At 54.6% G+C, this 17,166-nt stretch overlaps 1 protein-coding gene across 5 annotated transcripts in view; it reads left to right on the top strand.

Annotated features, from left to right (window-relative positions):
* UBASH3A (ubiquitin associated and SH3 domain containing A) overlaps window positions 1-17,166 on the top strand; it is a 40,012-nt gene that overhangs the window by 15,940 nt on the left and 6,906 nt on the right. For all 5 annotated transcript variants that reach the window (XR_004312579.1, XR_004312599.1, XR_004312587.1 and 2 more), the window contains exons 7-10: window positions 4,242-4,368; window positions 8,151-8,250; window positions 10,829-10,951; window positions 13,186-13,278. Coding sequence is in view for 2 of the 5 variants with exons in the window: in XM_014553298.2 (XP_014408784.1) it covers window positions 4,242-4,368; window positions 8,151-8,250; window positions 10,829-10,951; window positions 13,186-13,278 (443 nt within the window). In the remaining 3 variants the exon portion in view is untranslated. The remainder of the gene's footprint in view (window positions 1-4,241; window positions 4,369-8,150; window positions 8,251-10,828; window positions 10,952-13,185; window positions 13,279-17,166) is intronic.

The raw sequence follows: 17,166 nt of genomic DNA, 5'->3' as shown, positions 1-17,166 counted from the left end.
CTCGACTCTCCACAGAGAAGGACGGACGTGGCACCCCCTCGCACAGAGAGCGGAGGAGCCGCACATGTTCGCGCTCAGAGAACCTTCCGTCTCCTTCTGGCCAGGATGAGATTACAAACAATACATACCCGGTGACTTTCCAAAACCACAGTGCGAGCTGGTGGCAGGTAGCTCAGACATAGTGAAGCACTGTCGTGGGCTGCATTGCGTCCCCAGAATTCAAATGTTGAAATCCTCACCCTCGGCACCTCAGAATGTGACTGTATTTGGAGGTGGGTTTTTAAAGAGGTGATGGACATAGAGTGAGATCATCAGGCTGGGCCCTGATCCATCTGACTGGTGACCTTGTAAGAAGAGGAAATTGGGCCTCAGACACACACAGAAGGGTGACCGTGTGGGGACACAGGGAGGAGACGGCATCCACAAGCCAAGGCGAGAGGCCTCGGAGGAGCCAGCGCCGCCCCACCTTGGCCTTGGCTCCCAGCCCCCGGACCCGAGAGGAGGAGGTCGGCTGGTGAGCCGCCGCCTGGCGCCTCGCTGCGGCAGCCCTAACGGCCCGCACACTGTAGGTGAACCGTGCACTGGGCCTCTGAAGTTTAGGGGAAAACGGAAATACTAAAATGCTAGGTTCTTTCCTTTCCCTCTCGTCGACAACCTAGATCATGTTTCATTTGAAAGCCTCGCCCTCCAAAAAAAGATTCCGTTTTCTCTCTGACTGTAAACTGCACAGATGTTATTTATAGATAAAGACCCGTGCCACCTGCACCGCGGCCGCCCGCCTCCGGGAAGAGGAAGCCGCCGCGCGGTGGGCGGCGGCGCGCCTGCGGGGGGGGGGGGGGGGGGCGGGGGGAGCGCGGCGGCCCGAGTGCCCGCCGGTGGGAGCGGGAGCCCCCGGGTTCTGCGCGCTGACACCGGCCGCGGGGGCGCACGCGAGCCCAGTAGACCCGTCCGCCCTGAATGCCGCCGTCCCGCCAAAAGGGGCTCAAGGCCGCAGAGGAACCAGCAGGTGAAGGGAAGGCACCGCTTGCAGCCGGTTTCGGAAACGCGTTGCCAACGTCCAACCACCGCGGACGCGGAGGGCGGGCCGGGCGGCTGCGGGGTGACAGGCAGGTGGCCTGAGCCCCAGGGCCGCTGAGACTCGGGAGCAACGATGCCCCTCCCAGCGCGGGACCTTGCTGGGGTCTCCGGAGGGACGCCTGGACTGCCGTCAGCTTTGTGAGAATCTGGGACTTGGGGCCCCTCTGCGAGAAAGGCAGACATTTACAGATGGGCTGAGTAAGAAGAAACACCACGTTCATGATGGAGAAAATCAATCCTGTCCGTCATTTCCAGGTTTCGTGACATTCGAGGGACAGTCCCAAGGGGATCATTTGTTGGGCCTTCGCTGAATGATTGAAAAGTTTATCTGGGAGAGTAAACAGGAGAGGAGAGTTGAGAACACTTTGAACAGTAAAGATGAGGAGAGGAGAGACTTACCCTGCCAGATAGTAAAAACACGCCGTCTGCATGTGATATGGTACCGCTTGGAAGGAAAGGGAAAAGGCAGCTCCAGGCAACAGGTGGATGGCAGGGGGAGAGACCCGGCGTACTGGGAGGTTGTGTCTGCTGGGCGCCTCAAGACAGGAGCGTAAATGGGTTCACAATAAATGGTGCCCTGCGTGACCTCACAGCATACACTCAAGTCAGCTCCTGACAGAGAAGAGAACTCGAGAGAGAAAGAAAATCATTTCAAAATAGAAGGCAGTTTAAATGACAGTATGTCTGAATGCTGGACTGGGGAGAGCTTTGAAAGCAGAGAAGCAGGTGGACACATCTTAGAGTGAAACTTAACAGACCCGTCATTAATAAGGATGATTAAATGCTTAAAATTTAAGGCTTCTGTAGGTTAAAAATCATAAATACATTACAACTTAAGAGCAAGATGGAGAAAAGGGAACCCTCCTACACTGTTGGTGGGAATGTAGTTTGGTGCAGCCATCATGGTAAACAGTATGGAGATTCCTCAAAAAACTAAAAAAAGACTTACCATATGATCCAGCAATCCCACTCCTGGGCATATGTCTGGAGGGAACTCTAATTTGAAAAGATATGTGCCCCTCAATGTTCACAGCAGCACTATTGACAACAGCCAAGACATGGAAACAACTGAAATGTCCATCACCAGATGACTGGGTAAAGAAGCTGTGGTTTATTTATACAATGGAATACTACCCAGCCATAAGGAAGAATAAAATAATGTCATTTGCAGAAACATGGATGGACCTGGAGATTGTCATACTAAGTGAAATAAGTCAGAAAGAGAAAGAAAAATACCATATGATATCTCTCATTTGTGAATCTAAAAAAAAGAAAAAAGAAGACACTAATGAACTCATCTACAAAACAGAAACAAACTCACAGACATAGACAGTCTTATGGTTACTGAGGGAAAGGGGGTGAGAAGGGATAAATTTGGGAGTTTGAGATTTGTAAAGGTTCACCACTATATATAAAAATAGATAAAAACAAGTTTCTTCTGTACAGCACAGGGAACTATATTCAATATCTTGTAATAACCTTTAATGAAAACAAATACATGTATGTATATGTATGACTGAGACATTGTGCTGTGCACCAGAGACCGACACATTGTAACTGACTATAATTCAATTAAAAATAATAATAATAATAATAATAAATAAAATAAAGAGCAAGATGGGAACAAGGCTTTTCAGAAAATAGTAATTAAGATGAAGTTCCCTTACCAGTGACTCAGGTGAGCAGATTACCTGCCTCCTCTTCCACTAGCATCAAAGGCCCAGGCATCCCTGGACGCTCTGCTGGCCGGTGCTTTGTGTCTGACCCGCTGCCGTCTTCATTCCAGGCACCGTGATGGGTGGGCGTCAGAAGAGCGTCCACCATCTCTTGCCACCTGCGGCCTCTGGGCCCACCTGCCCGTCTCCCGCCCATTAGACTAATGGTCCAAACTCCTGGCCAACTTACCAAATCCCATCCCTCCTGGGCTTCCAGTGCCCCCTCCCCCAGAGCACTGTGCCAGCATCATCTGCCGTCCCAAGACCTTCCCCAAGGGTGGCCACCCGCAAACAAACATGCTGTCACCCTCAAAGCAAAACCAAGCACAAGCTCTCTTTCCCATCTCCCTCTCCAGCTCCTGCCCATCGCTCTGCTCTGATTGTATGTTTTTATTTTAATCAGCCTGGTTTGAACCCAGCCCGCATGCTACATACAGCAGGCTGCCCGCACTGTCAGGACAGCTGCAGTGGCACTCCTTTGCGACCACCAGCATGGGTGTTCAGATCCGGCAGGAAAGGGAACCAGAAGTGGTTGTAGATTGTTTTTGGATCGAGTTGATGAAGATGACCTTTCCCTTTATAACATGGATTTTCCCTGGGGCGCCCAGTCATTTCTTGCCCTCGGAGGATTTCCGTGACCACGGGCTCCTTCCTCACTCACACTCCTCCTCCGGCCCCTCCGTCATCCCTCCCCTCGGCGTCCCCCACTCACTTTCTAGAGTTCTCACAGCGCTGGTGTGCTGTGACCTTTGCCCTCAGCCGTCCCCAGAGCTCCTGAACACCAGCCCACCCCAGGGGCACCTTTCCTGATCCACGGACAAGGAGAAATTTCTCTCGGCTGCACCCACCCGCTGACTAGTCTGGGCCTTTCCGGGGCGTTCCCACGGTGCAGAACGTGCCTGCTCTGCTCGCCTGTCCCCGTCTCCCAGCCACAGCCACCTTTACACCTTCAGCTGTGTCAGAAGATGGGCCTGAAGAGGGTGATGTGCTGGTTTGCTCCGGTCGCTAACAAGACACCATAGGCGGGCGGCTTAAGTGACAGAGCTCATTCTTTCACAGTCCTGGCGGCTGGACATCCAAGACGGGGCTGCTTCCCCTGAGGCCTCTCCTTGGCGCGGGGATGCCGCTCCTCTGAGTCCTCACACAGTCGTCCCTCTGTGCGAGTCGGTGTCCCGACCGCCCTTCTCATTAGGACACCAGCCAGATTGAATCAGCACCCACCCTAGCAGCCTCTTTTTACTTGAATCAGCCCTTTAAAGGCCCCACCTCCACACAGGGGCACCTTTGGAGGTCCCAGGGGTCAAGACTGTAAACTTCAAGGGCACGCAGTTCAGCTCATAGCGGGGTGTGATGGCCTAACCCGCCCACCGCTTCCTGTACCCTCGCAAGCACGTGCTGACAGGGGCTTCCCGTGTCTGCCCCACACGGCATCCCCTTCTCCTCCCACAGGACGTACACCTTCAGTCTGGCCGCGGACCTGAGCTCCAGAAAGGACGGCGAAGCCAGTGGCAGACGAAATGGGGAGCCTCACCCTCCGCCCACGTCCTGGAGCGTCTGCAGCCTTCAGTCCCTACAGGTGACCAGGCCCCTTGATGTCAAAGTGAGCTGAGTACAACTGCGCTCGGTGTCAACTCCAGGTGTACACAGACCCTAGGGTGCGGCTTCTGTTTGGAGACCCTGCCACCCTGAGCTCAGAGCCGGGTGGGTCAGCAGGGGACCCATCTGTCTGCCTCTGGGTTGCTCTGTCTTGTCCACCCTGGGCAGAGAGTGACCCCTATACACACACACGCGCGCAAACACACACACAAACACACACACACACACACACACACACTGTCTGCAAGAACGTGCAGTTCATGTCTGTAGCTTGGCCAGTCATAGTGCCAGGACCAGGGGCAGGAATGGGGCAGGACACGGCCCTCCAGGAATCCCCTCCTCCACCCTAATTCTCTCATCAGCCAGCTGGCTCCCACCAAGAACCCACCAGCCTCCCAGCGGCTGCCTCCAGGCCAGACAAGACTGAGCCCAGGGCAGAGGACACTGGGATGCTGGGAGGGCAACGGGGTGATCTCTTTAGCCAGGTGCTCGGTGGGGGAGGACGGCCCAGGAAGAGGGGCTACTGACTGTGAGCCAGGCTCCTGCCAGCCACAGACAGACGAAGATGGGGCCGCCCCGTACTCGCTGCAGGGGAGGAGACCAGGCACGGACTCAGGTGGGGGCTCCCCGAGGCTACACCCCGCTTTCCAGGTTGAAGGAGGGGAGAAGCTGAATTGAGAGGCTCAGCCCCAAGCTCGGCCTCTATCTGAATGTGCTGGTGCTTCACATGGGGGAGAACTGGCCCCGTCGCCGTGAACGGAGCCCTCCCCTGGTCCGAGTTCGCCCCTTCCGGGTGGTAGGAAAGGAAAGCTGTGGCCACGGGCTTGCTGAGGTGGACGCGCAGTGTGCTGAATCGTGGCCCCGAAGACGTGAGGTCCTGACTCCTGCCACCTGCGAATGTCATGAGGAAAAGGGTCTTTGCGTGTGGGGCTGAGATAAGGATCTCCACGGGGAGATGGTCCTGGATTAGCCTACGGGCCTGAAATCTAATTACCACCATCCTCAAACAGGAAATGAGGGGAAGTGAAGCCCACAGACGAGGAGACACAGGCACGCAGGGAGGTGCCCTGTGACCACGGGACAGAGACTGGACCTTCTGCCACATGCTGAGGATGCCAGGGCCACCGGCAGCTGGAAGAGGCAGGAAGGGCCCTCTCCTAGAGCCTCTGAGGGGACCTGGCCCTGCAACACCTTGATTCTGGACTTCCAGCCTTCGGAACTGGAAGAGAATAAGTTTCTTTTGTTTCCAGCCCCCAGTGGGTGCTTCGTTACCGCCGTCCCGGGAAAGGCATCCACACCTTCGGTCTGCCATCCTGGAGACCCTGGAGATGAGTCCATCCCGGTCCCCATGGGCCTTTCCCTTGATTATTACACTCCGATTGCAAACCTCTGTGCTTCGAAGTTCAGATGCTCTGGCTCTTCCAGGGAAGGAATGCCTCAAACCCAAAACCTCAGCCCGAGGCAGCGGCGACACTTTGAGACAGTCAGCAAGCAGACCAGCGCTGGGGCCCGTGTGTGCCCCACAACCCACTCAGGGATCAGCCCCAGCAGGGGATGGGATGGACAAGGTGCCCTGGCATCAGTACCGGCAATTCCATGTGGACAGACTTGAGCTGTAAGACGAAAGACAGCCTTGCCCTTGGAACTACCCTAGGTGGGCGTTGGCATCCAGAGCCAAACATCCTTTGCTCCTTCTCAAAGTCACCCCACATCACAGCCTGGAGGTGACCCTTGGGTTAATTCACCAAAGCACTGACCTCCCCAAGAACAGAGGTGGCCATGCTCCCTGCAGTTGTGAGTCTCAAAGGCCATCGAGCCCCTGCCCAGCGCAAAGGAGGGCTGCCTCAGACCGACCTGCTGCTCCCCTGGCCGCACGCTGCTGACCTCCATCAGGGCCTTTCTCCTGCCAAAGGAAGGTATACAGGGTGAAACAAAACGCCGTTTCCCCCAGCACCCAGCCAAACAGAAAACCACCAGCTGTGGGAAGGAAGAACGGCCAGCAAGAAAGAAGCAAGAGGATGGATGCAGGGCTCCACCCCCCAGCGCTCAGAGCTGAGCACATGCCCTGGCACCAGGCGGGGAGCCACCTTTAACACACCAAACCAGGCTGGTCCTGGAGGGCCCCTCGGAGGAGGATGAGTCCCAGCAACAGAGATTATGATGGATGGATGGATGGAAGGAAGAACGGAAGGAAGAGAGAGGAGAGAGAGAAGGAAAGAAAGAAAGAAGAAGGAAGAAAGAAAGGAAAAAAAGAAAGAGAAAGAAGAAGAAAGGAAAAAAGAAAAAGAAGAAAGAAAGAAAGAAGAAAGAAAGAAAGAAAGAAGAAAGAAAAGAAAGAAAAGAAGAAAGAACGAAAGAAAGAAAGAAAGAAAGAAAGAGAAAGAAAAGAGGGAGGAAGGAAGGAAGGAAGGAAGGAGGAAGGAAGGAAGGAAAGAAAGAAGGAAAGAAAGAAAGAAAAGAAAGAAAAGAAAGACATATGTACAGAAGGTTCGACTGACCGTTTTTCAGCGTTCCTATGGTGCAAAGGCAACATGCATTTGGTGGAATTTTGAATACTTGCATTTTGAGTGTGGCTCTTCCCCTGGACTAACGATACGCAGCGCGATCCTCCCTCGTGCTGCGCGGCAGAGGCAGCCCCCGCTCGCCGTCAGCCGCGCGATCACGAGGGCGAACCACCGACGCACTGAGAGCCGTGCTGGACTGAGCCCCCCATTCTGTTTCTCACTTTCTGTTGGGAATTCAATCAACTGCACACGACTTTCAACGCTTTATTATAAATAGGCTTTGTGTTGGGTGATTTTGCCCAACCACAGGCTAATGAAAGTGTTCTGAGCACGGTTAAGTTCAGGTTGACTGAGCTATGATGTTTGGTAGGTTGGGTGTATTAAATGCATGTTTGACTTAAGAGATTTTTAATTTACGATGGGTTTATGGAGGCGTAACCCCACCATGAGTCAAGGAAGATCTATATATTTATATATGTATATGTATACACACACACATTGATTACACACGTCTATCATATGAGGTGCATTACATAATCTATAATACTATACATCACTATAATGTCATGTGTACACATATGGTTGCTTTTAGACAGATACAGGTAATGCCCTAAGAAGTCACTGTGGAGGGATGCGGTGGGCTGCGTATTTGTGCCCCCCCCCCAATTCACATGGTGAAATCCTGTTGGTTCATGTGACACGTGAGGAGGTGGGGGCTTTTGGAAGGTGGTTAGGTCATGAGGGTGGAGCCCTCGTGACTGGGATTAGTGACTTGATGAGAAAGACGCCGAGAGCCCCTCACCCAGCTGCACTGCACGCTGACCCCGGGCACCCTGAGACTCCTGGGCACCCTGAGACTCCCAGTCCCCGGAACTGTGAGACGTAAATCCCTGTTGCTCCTAAGGCAGCCAGGGCACATCATTAGAGCAGCCTGAAGGGACCGAGACAAGGGGTGAGGGCTTGGAGGACAGGAGAGTAGACACTGGATGTGCTGTGGGGTGGGTTGTTCCACCGTCTTTCCATTTCCTGTGTACGCGATAATGCCCATAAAATTAAAAGTCGCCAGAAATTGAAGCGCTCTCCACCTGCAATTCCTCGTCCCCTTCACCGTCACGGCTCTGGTGACACGGGCGGGAGCTGCTGCACAAGGAGGGAGGCAGGTGGCGCCCGGTCCAGCCCTGGGATGAGGGGAGATGTGTGGGGCAAGTCTAACCATGTGGGTGTTAAAGCGCACGTGCCCTTCTCTCCGCCGCTCCAGGCCACGGCAGCGAGGAAGAGCATTTTGGTGGTGCGCCACGGCGAGAGACTGGACCAAATCTTCGGAAAGTCGTGGCTGCAGCAGTGTTCCACTCTGGACGGTAGGTGGAGTTCTGGCAGAACCCAGACACAGAAATTAGACAGACTTAACAGATGAGATCGCGTCTCAGTGTTCCTAGCCAGAGCCCCCGGGGCACCGTTCTTCAGAGTGACCGCGCATGGACTGTCTGAGCGCCCCGCCTTGCCCCTGGCACCACACATACGCATTCGAGTGTGGATGCAGTCTGTAAGTATCTTAATGCTTTGCAGGAGATGAGGAATGGTTTCAAGATTAAGCAGGTCTGCTGGTGTGACGCACAGGCAGCCTTGTGTGTCCGGGCGGCTGGCAGGTGGGTGCGGCGCTGACCTGAGAGCGGGTCACTCTGACCTACAGCCTCGGAACCCTCAGCTGCGGCACGCACCCCATCCTGCAATCTCACAGCTGCAGCTCTCTGAGCCCACCTTCCCTGCGGGGGTCATTTCCCTACCATGTGTGGCCATGTTGCTCAACAGAAGGGCATTTTTTTTTAACGTGTCTGGTGTTTATACCAACTTCACCCCCCAGGATGCCAAGAGCTAAGAACAGGGCTTGTAAAAACAAAATACCCACAAGCAGTCTCTGTACTGACCCGCGATTGTATCAACGCACATCCCCTGGTGGAAAGTCGGCAGAGCCACGGTTTCTAAGCCACGGATAGTTACTTAAATGAAAGTATCCGATGAACGTAGGGATGAAGTCTATTCACACTGGCTGGACCTGCTGAGCCCTTTAGGGGGGCCCTCCAGGAGCCCAGCAGGCCAAGAAGGGGGATGAATCAGGGGAGGCATCGGCAGATAGACGACCAGCACGCACAAGAAGTTCTGAGCGGTTTAGATCACGGCCACACCTCCGAGAACCCACAGACCTGAGCCTAAGGTTGTCTCCACAAAGCAGGATCAGGTAGAGGCACAAAGGCTCGAGGAAGACGCAGGTGGATCAGAGGATGCACTGACTTGTAAGGAACTTTCCTGCAGTAAAACCAGTATGGAAACTGCAGGCTGAAACGGCACAGCCGTCAGTGGTGGTGGTGGTGGCCTGGGAGCCAAACCAACCAACCAACATCAAGGACAGTGACTGGGCTTCATGAAAACAGGAAAGTGTTCGGTCCTCTATACCAGAGATCGAGGCACATCTAAGGGGAAATATTAAAAGGCACTGGAAATTCCCCAGGTAAAGGGAGCCGCTGGCAGTGTCTCACCAGGCGGGAAAACCCCGATAAAGTGGATGCTGATGTCTAGTTGGTCTGGAGTCTCCAAGTGGCATCGTTCGATGAATTACCACGGGGTGTTTGGGGGCACTGCTGACCCCTCCTCGGATTCCAGAGTCCCTCCTCGCTTCTGCTCACGTCTGGCCCAAGCGCCCACACCCTCTTATGGCCTCTCACTCCCCCGCAGGGCTCGCCCCACGCAGCCCTGTTCACTCGGACCCTACTCCCTGCAGGATCTGACCTTCCCCCAGGTGCCCTCTGCTTCTGAGCTCTGCTCTCTGCCTCACACAGAAACCACAGATAAAGAGTCGATGAGGGCAAACATTTGGGAATCACAGATGCCTTTGAGAATATGATACAAGTGGTGGACCTTCTTAAATGAAGAACAGATTCCACCTTTCCTTGTGGACACAGCTAACGCTTTGGCATTTCATTTAAGCTTACGGTTCAAAGTCTCTGCCAATGGAAATTCCAGGGAGTCAGCTTCCAGAAAAATCTTGCGTGGAACCTAATAACCAAGACCTGCAGAGTGGCCTCTGATGGGAGGACCGGCCGCTGGGGGGCCACGAGGAGCGCTGGTGCGGCGTAGTGTCCTCCGCAGGGACAACCGATGGTCTGAGGGTGAGAGCAGACCTACCTCTCATTGACCGCTTACTCTGAGCTGGGCTCAGGGCTCTGGGCGTTAACCCACTAATTCGTTCAGACACATCTATCATTTCCCCCTTTTTACTGATAAGAGAGATTAAGTCAGTCGCCTCTAGTCACACAAGTGGTAACGGATGATACCAGGATTTGCACCAGACCATCGGATCTCAGAGCTCAAGGTCAAACTCAAAGTGACCCAAGATGCTCTGAGCCTATGAATGGGTGAACTGGGGGAGCCCCAGGGAAGCCCCGTGATTCTCAGTCCTACTTCCAGCAACTGGCTGAATGAGGCACAGAGCAGGACCCTCTCTGGCTGTCTGGGTTCCATCCCATAGGCAGTGTGACCCCTTAAAGCTACAGGGATGGGTCGAATGTCACCTAATTAATTAATGCCAATTTGAGATTCTTATCAAGTTAAGCTCTGTCAGTCATGGACACACTTGGTTCTTAATCAGGATCTCCGGGAGGGGTCATGAGAGGACAGGGGTTTTGTGGTTCCTGTGGCCAAAATACGTTATCTCTGTTTGAGGAAATGTGTGCGCAGCAGGTCAGATTTTCTCCTGAAACCGAATCCACGTCACAGAACTTGTTAGAGGGAAAAACAGAAATCAAACAAACAAAAAGTAACGTTGACAACGATGTAAATCATTGCCCTGTTTCTAGTGGGGGGCGTGCTCCTGAGAGCTTGGTGGGGCACATGGGCGCTGACTCGGCAGCGCTGAACGATTGGTGCTTGTTTACGCCTTAGGGAGATACTACCGGCCAGACCTCAACTTCCCTCGCAGTCTGCCCAGGCGGAGCTGTGGGATCAAAGACTTTGAAAACGACCCACCATTGTCGTCTTGTGGAATCTTCCAGTCCAGAATGGCAGGTATGGTTGGGGCTTCTTCTAGTAGACTTATCACAGCGACGATGGTCACTAACGAGCACTGAGCCCTCGAGACGTGTCCTTTGAGTCAGTACGAGCCTTACCCTCACTCTGCTGATGTGGAAGGTGGGGCACAGAGAGGTTAAGTGAGTTGCCCAAATCACACAGCTAGTAAGCGGAAGCTCAGATCTGACCCAGAAGTGGATGGCTGGGGAAGTGGGGAGAGATGAAAGGATGGAACGAACAAGAGAGGGAAGGAAGAAAACCAACAACCACTGTGCATTAAGGATGTCGTTTAAAATATTAAAAAAAAAAAAAAAAAACCCAGCCTCCCTTTGATTTTACTCCAGAATCTGTCACTTGGGGCTTTTGTTTTGTCTGGGGTTCTGGTTCCACGTGACTGACCTTCTGGAACAGAGGAGGTCACTATGTTCATCTGGTCTTCATTTTATGAATTAAGAAACTCAAATCTAGAATCAGGAAGGCACTGGGCTTCCCGAGTCACACACTGGTTAACTGAAGGGACACCCTGGGCCGGCACCGCCGGCTCCTCACCCAGGGCTATGGTTGGCGCTCAGCTGGCAGCTGCCGGGGCAGGGCGGGGGTGCCCTGAGTTTCAGCACCTGCTGATGTCAATGGTGTGAACGCAGTGCCCACCCCATGGCTGGTTTCAAGCTACCGATGTGCGGTCCCTGAGCTTGGAGTTGGGAGAGTAACACAGCTAGGACCTCCACGGGTGGATGTGACCCCCCCCCCCGGGCCCGCCTGGGCTCCCTCCTGCACCGCACACCGTGGTCCGTGTGCGTGTGTGTGTGTGTGTGAGCACACCCTTCTGTAACAAACCTCTGTGTCTCGTGCCTGAATCCTCACCCGGATGTTTGCGCAGTCCCCGTGGGGGCACATGTGAATGGGTGTACGTGTGGGCAGCTGCTGGCCTCTGCATTTGTTTCCTGTGCCTGCCACAACAAAGAACCACAGATGGAGTGGCTTAAGTCACAGAAACGTGTTGTCTCGCGATTCTGGAGTCTGGAAGGCCGAGATCAAGGTATCGGCAGGGACGCTCCTTCTGAGGCTGTGAGAAGAGGCTGTTCCAGGCCTCTCTCCTTGGCTTATAGGAGACCACCCTCTCCCTGTGTCCTCTGTGCATGTCGGTCTTTGTGTCCCAACGTCCCCTGTTTATAAGGACACCAGTCAGATTAGATTGGAGCCACCCTAATGGCCTCGTCTTAACTTGCTCACCTCCTTAAAGACCCTACGTCCAAAGAAGGTGCACTGTGAGGCACTAGGGGTTAGGGCCCCTACATATGAATTCAGGGAGACACGCCAGCCCGCGATGGCACCAGGGCGGCCTTGCTGGCGTCGATGCTGCACAGATTCTGTGCTGATGGGTGCCCCTTCTTTCTCAAAGATCAGGAAACGTGGTTTACGGGCTCATCCTTCCATGAGCCTTGGGGGTCTGGAGTTTCCATCGCTGCCGAGCAGGTCACCGTGAACTTGAAACAGCACCCACCCACAGCTCTTGGTTCTGTGGGTCAGAAACACAAACACAGTGTGGCGGGGGTCTCTGCTCAGGGTCTCAACCCAGAAATCAAGGTGCCGGCTGGGCTGAGTTCCCACCTGGAGCCTCCTGGAAGCAGCTCCTCACTCATCAGGCTGGAGGGAGGATTCAGATCCTTGCAGATGAAGGACTGAAGTCCTCACTGCCTTGCTGGGTGTGGGTTCCTGGAGCCCACCTGCATTCCTTGCCATGTGCCTCCTTCTTTGAAGCCAGCAGTAGAGAGTTTCTTGCACGTCGAATCCCTCTTCCTTTGAATCCCTGTGACTTCTCTCTGTGACCAGCCGGAGAAGCCTCTGCTTCAGACGGGCCCACCTGGATGGGTCAGGCCCCCCTGGATGGGTCAGGTCCCCCTGGATGGGTCAGGCCCCCCTGGATGGGTCAGGCCCACCCGGATGGGTCAGGCCCCCCTGGATGGGTCAGGCCCCCCTGGATGGGTCAGGCCCACCTGCGATAATCCCCTTTCCCCTGTGTAGCATAACCCGGTCATGGCAGTGCCGGCTCACTGTCGTCAGTCCCACCGACGCTCAAAGGGATTATCCAGGATGTGTGCACCGGGGGCGGGCATCTTGGAGCCACCTGAGACCCTGCCCATCACAGGGGATAAGCCACTCATCGGAGTTGCCACCATGGTGGGGTGGGAGTCAGTTATGAGGCCATTTTTCCATGGGCTCTTTTCCAGGGGAAGCGCTCCTGGACAGCGGCATCAGCGTCACCTGTGTCTTCACCTCCCCCGCCCTCCGCTGTGTGCAGACGGCCAAGCACATCCTGGAAGGTCAGTGTCTCAGCGTCTCGTGTGACCTTGACCTTATGGCTCTTCTCCCAGGGGACGGGGAGTGAGTGGAGGGCAGACTTGGGTGAGTGGCCTGCATGGTCACATAAGGTCACCAGATGGCCATGCACCAGCACTCGTGACCTGCTAGCAGGCACTGAGCCCATTAGCACTTCTGGAGGGTCAGGATTGGAATCGAGTGCCGGGGGCCAGGCCATCCCAATTTTGCCTTTGGCCTGCTTCTGCCATGTGTTTAAAATAAAAAATCTAGGGAGGGGTATTCAGAAACCCAGAGAGCTGGGAACTGCTGTGACCCCTTCTTAAGCCTGAATTACGTGACCCCCCAGGGCCAGGGAATCGGCTTCCGGGAGCTGTCTAGCGCCGTCAGAGGCTGCTGGGCGGCGGGAAGCCAGTGGTGCACCCTTCTGCGCTCTCCGCCGGCAGGAAGAAGCCGGTTCCTGCCAGAGAAGAGCAGCTTGGTCCGAAGGACTTGGATCTGCCCCGCTGTCTGTGCCCGTCCCCACCCTTCCGTGTGTGGGGAAGAGGGCACGTGGGCTAGCTCCCCCTCCACAGCAAGGGGACGGAGGGCAGAGTGCGTGGATGCAGGAGCAGCAGGTGGGCAGTGTGTGGAGGAGGGGGCTGGCCTCCGCTCTCTTGGGGACACAGGAAGTCAGCTCACCAGCTGAGCATGAGGAAGGAGAGGGACGGCTGGAGGTCTGCAGGCATGACGTACTCATCAGGGAGCCAGGCCAGGACACGGATGGGGCGTACAAGGCGACTGCTTGAGGTCAGTGAGCTTACACGGAGGTCAGCGACTTTACACTGAGGCCCGTCAGCTGGGCTGGGGCTGTACCCCAGGCACGGACGGGGCAAATCAGGAAGAGCCAGGTCTAACCCTGGACGGGTCTGAGAAGGAAGTGTGATGAGGCCAGAAGGGGCGAGAGGGAGTGAGGGTGTGCACAGGAGGGCGACGGTGACTGACCGGAGATCCTGAGCTGAGCCAGGAGGGAGGTAGAGGTGGGGGGAGGAGGACGAGTCCGTGGAGTTGGAGGATGAAGGAGACGCAGCGGCAAAGAGGGGAGGGCCGGCTGGAGACAGAGGGGGGCTGACACTGAGCGTAGAGAGGGGGGCAGCTGCTGGTAATGACAAGGTCAGGTTCAGGGAGGAAGCCACGTCGCTGGAGGAGGGGGACCAGGAGCCAGGAGGCTTCTGCTGGACGGCCCGTCTTGCAGATAATGCTGTCGCCGAGCACTGTCCCTGGAGCAGTGTCAGAGAGAGGGCCGCCAGCAGGGCTGAAACCCTCACGGGAGGAGCTGTTGAAAGGACAGTGAACCCACAGCCTGTGCACCGGCCCAGCCCCGGTGTGTCCTCTCTAATGAAGCGCCTTCCCGAGTCTGCATGCGGTCGGGAATCCCTCCCAGGGATGGGCCTGATCCGTGCACCGGACCCCTGCAGGCTGGTGGCCAGTCCGTTCCTTTCCTGCCTTCTGAGAGATGTGCTGTTTCCTGGCCACTTGCTGATTTGTGAGGGGAGAAGTCCATCTCATCCCAGTCCCCTTCCACGTGTCTCTGCGTATCGTCCTGAGGCCGTCCCCCGTTTGTCGTTTCTCACCTGCACGCCCCTGGCAGTGTTCTGGGTCCCTGAGCCTGAGAAACGCCCATCACCCTCCTATGTTGAGGTTCACATGGTAATTGCATTGCTTCCCTGCAACTCAGGGCTGTCGACGCGGGATGGAGCCGAGTGCAGGTGAAGCATGAGGCCAACGGCTAAACAGACCAGGGAGGGCCCGGACCCCCAGTGTGCGGCTTCAGGATGGCGCGGGGTTGGGGGGGGGCCCTGAGGCAAAAACGGCGTCTCTGGACACAACTCACTCCCTCCCTGACCACACACACACACACACACACACACACGCATATACACTCACACTCCCCTTGGGGTTTCATTCAGCCGCAGGGTGGTAGAGTCTAGTGTTGGGGGACAGAGATTGAAAGGAGGTTGTACCATCGCTGCTTTTGCAGAGCAGTGACCCCCGCCCAGGAAACACAGGCCCCCTGGTGTCAGACTCCCTATTTCTGTGTCCAGATCGATCAGTGGCCCCACTCCGTTCAGGAAGGACTAAGAAAGGAGGCGTGGTTCCTCCAGCCCTGCCCCTGATCGCAGGTGATGGGGAGAGCAGAAGTGGTGACCTGAAGGCTGGGGCTTCCCCTAGTAGCTGGGCCAGCCCTCTCGGCTGTGTTTGCTCTAAAAGTGTTTCCATTTGATAGCTCTATTAGTAAACATGATGGAACAAAGCAAACTGGAGATGAAGTAAATTTATCCCTAGATAGCTTAGGATCAATATATTTGTAATTAATTCAACCACTGTCCTAATCAGAGGTGGAAAGGAGAAAGCAAGAAACACACACGGATACATGATAAACAGGCGCGTCCTCGAATCTCCCCTGCCCTCTCCCGCCTTTATACCCACCGTTTAATGAGCTCATTTAGTTCTAACCCACCCAGGAAGCTGCTACTTTTCCACTAACCTAAAAAAACACTCAATTTCCACCTGTGGCTAGTGAGATGGCCTGTGTCCTGCCAGGCCAGCAGGTGGATGTCTCTGAGGATGACTTCCTCCCACGTCGTCAGGAAGTGATGCTCTCAGTCTCCCTTCGCCCACCCAACCTCCCAACCACGGCCAGAAGATATTATTAAAAGAGAGAGAGAGAGAGAAGGAATATTCTTTTGGCCTTAGAAGAATATAACTGAGAGCTTCAAAAACATTTTTCATAACTTCACCCTTTTTTTGTCATTATTCCTGGTCCCTCGTTAGGAACATATCTGTTCCACTGTCTCTGACTTCTATTATCTGGGTCTCTTGCATAGAAAATAAAAAGCTCCCCAAGATGTGTTCTGACAGTGATCATGTCGATGTCTTTGACGTGACCCCTCGCTGACTTTTACTCTGCATGCGATGATGAGGGTGATGAAGCTGGTTTAACGAGCGTAAATTCAGAAGCTATGTGTCAATCTAGAGAAGCAAGGACACCCAGCCTTCTTCACGCGCCCTCCAGCCTGACCATCCTGCTTCTCTAGAATGTTAACCTTCATCTCAGCACCGCGTCAGGCAATGTCCGGGTGGACCGCTCCCCAAAGGGTGGCGCAGAGGACAGGAGGAGGGGCTGACGTCATCTGGGAAATTCTCCAAACTCTTTCCTCAAGCCATCTGTGCCCAGTGGACACGAACCCCTCATGGGCTGCAGGAGAGGCCAGGAGCCCCGTCAACCTGGCTTAACTCTCTTTTTAAAAAAAATTGCTTTAATTGAAGCATAGTAGATTTACAACGTTGTGTTCGTTTCTCGTGTAGAGCATCGTGTTTCAGTTGCACGTGTATATGTAAATTCTTTCTCCGATTCCTTTTCATGATAGGTTATTAACTGTCCTTTCTAAACATGCTTGACAAAGGAACACATTTCCTGGACCTGAAATGCATTTTGGGGATTGATTTTACTGCGAGCATTTGCATTTAATGTCTTTTTCTCCATTTCAGTCAAAACCATTAAGGTCTCTTTTCCACCACTCAAAAGAGGCGGCTTTAGTTTATGGGTCCCTTAGTGAAGGTATACAATGCCAGGGAAGGGCGAGTCGTGAGGGCTAGAATGCTCCAGAAGGTGAGTCCTTTCCCCCTTCAGCTCTGGCTCAGGCCGGTGCAAGCGTCCACCAGGACGGCGCTTCCCTGGGACTAACAATCCCCACGATTCGCTGTTTTCCCACGGGTCTTGGTTTGGCCAAGTCCCCCTTGAAGCAAGGACGAGCAGTGGGGCACTTCCCAGATCCCAGGAGACTCTGTCCCTTCCTGATGGACAGTGGGGTTCTCACCCATCTGATAGCCTCCAGCTGCCCATGGTTTTT

This window comes from Camelus ferus, chromosome 1 (genome assembly GCF_009834535.1).
Source record: "Camelus ferus isolate YT-003-E chromosome 1, BCGSAC_Cfer_1.0, whole genome shotgun sequence".
NCBI classification, from domain to species: Eukaryota; Metazoa; Chordata; class Mammalia; order Artiodactyla; family Camelidae; genus Camelus; species Camelus ferus.
This window is presented reverse-complemented; position numbering and strand designations above follow the sequence as displayed.